The sequence below is a fragment of the Coenobita brevimanus genome, chromosome 62 (assembly GCF_032717465.1).
Source record: "Coenobita brevimanus isolate Jiangsu-jjx chromosome 62, ASM3271746v2, whole genome shotgun sequence".
Lineage (NCBI taxonomy): Eukaryota > Metazoa > Arthropoda > Malacostraca > Decapoda > Coenobitidae > Coenobita > Coenobita brevimanus.
In genome coordinates, this window is record NC_137015.1 from 37,127,114 (window position 1) to 37,132,113 (window position 5,000).

The 5,000-nt window shown below is 40.0% G+C and overlaps 1 protein-coding gene across 1 annotated transcript in view; it reads left to right on the forward strand.

Moving 5' to 3' along the window:
• The window catches only part of LOC145404040 (neurotrimin-like), a 248,431-nt gene that overhangs the window by 156,585 nt on the left and 86,846 nt on the right, over window positions 1-5,000 (forward strand). The window contains exon 3 of the mRNA XM_080275643.1: window positions 4,103-4,180. Coding sequence (XP_080131769.1) covers window positions 4,103-4,180 — 78 coding nt within the window. The remainder of the gene's footprint in view (window positions 1-4,102; window positions 4,181-5,000) is intronic.

Consider the following 5,000-nt stretch of genomic DNA (forward strand, 5'->3'; position numbering starts at 1 on the left):
ATGAAGCTGTATTATTCTTTTAGCTGTGATGATGATTATGATGATGGTAATGATGATGATGATATTGATGATAAAGGTGATGATGATGATGATCCTAGTCGAGGTGAGGACAGAAGCAAAAATTTATCGTTCACATTTAGCATTTGTGGGTGTGTGTTCCCGTTAGCTGAGTTAGAAGAGGAAGCTAAGATTAATAATATATCTTTTATTAGCTTGAGAGATCGGATTACATGATTTAGCTTTTCAGAGGAACCTTTCATTTTAGCTGAGGTGGTGGGGAAGCTATTATTACTATGCTTAATTTTAGCTGTGTACGGTAAAGCTAATTTTTTGGGGGGTTCATTTTTTTTTTTTATGTGTGTAGCTAACTTGGAAGAAGGATCTCTCTCTCTCTCTCTCTCTCTCTCTCTCTCTCTCTCTCTCTCTCTCTCAGGGTTAATATCAACACAGGCCCCCCCAAGTAAAACAGCCCAAGTGTGCTTTATTGTGTCTCTGTGTTTTTTTAATGTTTCAGTTTTTTCTCATATTTTCTCGAGTTTTTTTTTTCCAAGTTTGTTTATATTTTGAAGTTCCTGTGCAGTTAAAGATGTTGGGCTTTGGGTGTAATTGTTTTCGTCATTATTTTCATCATCATCATCATCATCATTATCGTCTTTATCATCATCATCGTCGTCGTCATCGTCATCATTATCGTCATCATTATCATCATCATCATCATCATCATTATCATCGTCAGTGTCATGGTTATTTTGGTTAATATTACTGAATTATGCTCATTATTTGATTATTGCAGTACCATTAACAGAAACTCGCTATACTCCTTTTGCTTTAACTTGGCCCAGATTTTCGTCCTTTTGCGTCTTATTTCACAGAGCATAGTGGCAGAAAAAGGCAATACTATGGCTCCATTTCCTTTCCATAGCATTTCTTCGTGACTAGCATCGTAATCTGGTGTTAATCTACAGTTACAGCTTGGCATTTACAGCCTGGCGAGATGTTTTAGGCCAAGTTATAGTGGAAGGAGTATAGCGTCTATCCAGCATCTTTTCTGCTTCCCATAACCCCTTCCATTCTTTTTAGTCCCCCCTTTTACGCCCACTTATCCGTCCCTGAAGTACACAAGATACAAAACACTAATATACAGACCCCCTTTCCCAATAGTGATATAAAAAAAGAGCTTACCTGAATGATATCTCAGAACGGTGATAGGCCTTTGGTTCCTTCTTTCTTGAATTTAAAAAAAATGAAGCTTCTATGTCTCACTCAGCTGAATGAAATCGTCTGGTGTAAATTAAATCTCCTTTATTTACTGCCATCTTAATTAAATCTCCTTTATTCACTATCACCTGGATTAAATCTCCTTTATTCACCGTCACCTGGATTAAATCTCCTTTATTTACAATTACCTGAATTAAATCTCCTTTATACACTCTCACCTGAAATAAATCTTCTTTATTCACTATCACCTGAAGTAAATCGTCTGGCGTTGGCTGGAATTGAGTACTAGAGTTGTCCCTACCATGGAAGGGTTATGGTGTCTGTAAATATTTAAATACCGCGTAATGTTTAAATCTTAGGATAATAGTTACCCATCGTTCATCCGTAATAAGTCTTAATTTGCTTCGTTACGGGCATTAAAAAGAAACGTATCTTTGTAATGTGTTCCTCGGAAAGTGTTGTTTAATGAGTTCTTGCCAAAGTGTGTATTTCCCTGCAGAGTTCAACAGCAAAAAAATGTTCAAGCGTCCGTATATACTTTGCTGAGGGCTTATTTTTGAAGAATTACATTTATCTATCTATCTGTCTGTCTGTCTATCTATATATCTATCTGTATCTATCTATATATCTGTGTATGTGTGTGTATGTGTTATTTAAAATATGTTGATTTTGAAAAGGCTTTTGATAGTGTTTCGAGAGAGACTATGGGGAAGATCATGAGACATTATGGAATACCAGAGGAGTTTGTGAGGGTCATTATGAACATGCATAAGGACACATTTTGTAAAGTGATGGTTGATGGTTGTCTGAGTGATTCGTTTGAAGTCAAGTCCGGAGTAATTCAAGGTGGTGTTCTATCGCCTTTACTATTTATATTGGTCATTGATTACATTATGAAACGCGTTGGAACAGAAACCGGTGCAGGTATACTTTGGGGAGAGAACAGGAAACTTTTGGATTTAGATTATGCAGATGATATAGTTTTGATTTGTGATGGGCCAGAAGAGATGCAGAGAGTGTTGGACTGTTTGGTGAGTGAAGGTCGCAAGGTGGGTTTGGTTATTAATTGTGGAAAAACTGAAATAATCAATATGAATATGGAAAATGCGCAGGAATGTGTAATTGGAGGTATGGTTGTAAAGCAAGTTGATAGGTTTAAATATTTAGGTGCATATTTAGCCAAGGATGGTTCTTTGAACTTTGAATTCGAGGAAAGGTTAAAGAAGGCTAATCAGGCAATGGGAATGCTTAAAAATATTTGGAATAATAACAATTTTTCTGTGCATACAAAAATCAAACTTTATAAGGTAATGGTTAGAAGTATCTTAATTTATGGACACGAGTCTTGGTACAGCACAGTGACTATGGAAAATAAATTCTTGGTGTTTGAAAACAAAGCACTTAGAAGAATATTAGGAGTTAAGTGGTGGGAAAGGATACCAAATAGTAGAATTAGAGAAGTAACGGGAGTGCAGCCGATCGATGAATATGTTAGGTTCTCACGATGGAAGTGGCTAGGACATGTGTATAGGAGACAGGGAATAGTACGAGGTACACCAGGGTGGGTGGCACTTGGTAGGAGAGGTAGAGGAAGGCCAAAAGAGACGTGGGTGAGGACAATGAGACGGGAAGCTGGAGATGAGTGTTGGGGAGATCTTGAGGAGTTAGCACAAGATAGGATGTGGTGGTGTGAGTTCATCGAGGCCCTATGCATCCCCGAGGGTGCCACAGGAAATGATTGATTGATTGATTGATACACACACACTACAGTATCGGGTCAGTAATATGTGTCTTGGCTACATTGTTAGGAGGTTGAGCCTCGTGTGTGGAAAGTCTCATTAAGTGACTAACGAACAGCCTCGGCCTTAGAGATTCCCCGCATGTAGTAGTGGTGGTAGAGAATAACCCCGGTCTCTCTGGCCGAGCTGACCCGTCAACCTAAGGCAAGCATCCTGCACTCCAGACCTGTTGCGTTGAACCAATGATCCCTTACGGTGGACAGCGCCTTGCGGGGAAGAGTGTGGAGATTTGGTTCCTGGATGTACGCCGCGTTTGCGTCATTCCGCCCAGTTGACAGGGGAACCATAGTAGGCTCCACATCACCTCGCTATTTAGTTGTAAAGTTAGAAGAAATAAGTTTGTCACTCGGTGTAGAGTCACCTAAGGGCAGTACATCGAGTGAGTGGATGATGGTTGTCCCTACCGTCCCTCCCTCGTGTAAAAACATACAGTACTCTCCATGTTTACAGCCCATCCTCTCACAGAGTGAATTACTTAACTATTGGTATTTAAAGAATGTCCAAAAGAATAGCAAAACGAAATTACCTTTTTAAAACACACCTCTCATACTTATTAGCCAATTTACTAATATTCTAGGTATTAAACACATTTGTAGAAAGACGTCAGTGTCATTTTTACAGCCATTATACTCGCCACGTTTGTAATTAATAACATGCACACAGTTGCTCCCCACGTACAGCAAGTGGTGGACAAGTGGTTAGGGAAGTGGTCTGCTGTTCATTATGACGTGGGTTCGATCCGGGGTTGAGCAGGGGAGAGTATGATGATTGAAATTTGTTGAAGCAGATGTTATAATGACTTTGATCTCTCACAACTCCCACAGGCATATCGTAAAAACACCCCCACTGGCATCATTACACCGGCTCTGAATGGGACAGCCTTAGCGTGTATTCAGTATGGACGGTGGGTTTTAGTGCTGAAGTGGTGACATGTGGGGTTATATGGCGCGGAGAAAGAACTGTTACGACTTTACACACACACACACACACACACACACACACACACACACACACACACACACACACACACACACAGGTAGATAGATGTGTTGTTACTAACCATGTACGTATTTCTCCGTGCACAGGTGACTTGGATGCGTGTACGTGACCTGCACATCCTGACGGTGGGCTCCCTCACCTACACGGCGGACGAGAGGTTCAAGGTCAGTCGCTCAGTATTTTGTTTACATATTCTCGAACTTATTGGGTTGTTGTTTTGATATATGTTTTTTTAGTATGTTTTTATTATCTCCGCCAAGAAGGTTATGTTTTTGCCGGCGTTGGTTTGTTTGTCTGGTTGTCTGTCTGTCCGTTAGCAGGATTACTAAAAAAATTATGAACGGATTTTGCTGAAAATTTTTGAAGGGGTAGGATATGGCTTAGGGAACAGTCCATTAGATTTTGGTGGTAATCCAGATCATCATCCGGACCCAGGAATTTTTTAAAGGATTGTATACCATTGCGGGATGGTGGGAGTTTCAACATTTTTGCTTCTAACTCTATAAATAATGCCTACAAGGCTTGCACCTCTGCCTTGGAGGAGGTTTACAATCTCGGATTGCTCTTGTTTCAGTATTTTTTTTTAAGCACTTAATTTCGAATAATCTTTTTCTATTTTTTTGGGGGTGAGGGGGGAGTTGGGGGGATTTTTATAGATGTTTTTAAGCTTGCACGTTTATCAGAAAATGCCTCGTATCTGAGAGTGACCAGATGTTCATTTTTTTTTTTTTTCATTGGGGGCGGTATTGTTTGGGTATATTTACCTCCGCCAACGAAGTTGGAGGTCATGTGTTCACGCGTGTTTGTCTGTTTGTTTGTCCACAACATATCTTTAGTCTAAAAGTTCTCTAAGAATTTCAATGAACTTTTGTGGAAGGATGGGCCATGGGCCAAGAAAGAATTGATTAAGTTTGGGGGCGGATCCGGATCTGACATTGGCGGAGGTACACGCCCTCTGAGTGTTTTCTAGTTCTTCTGTTGTTT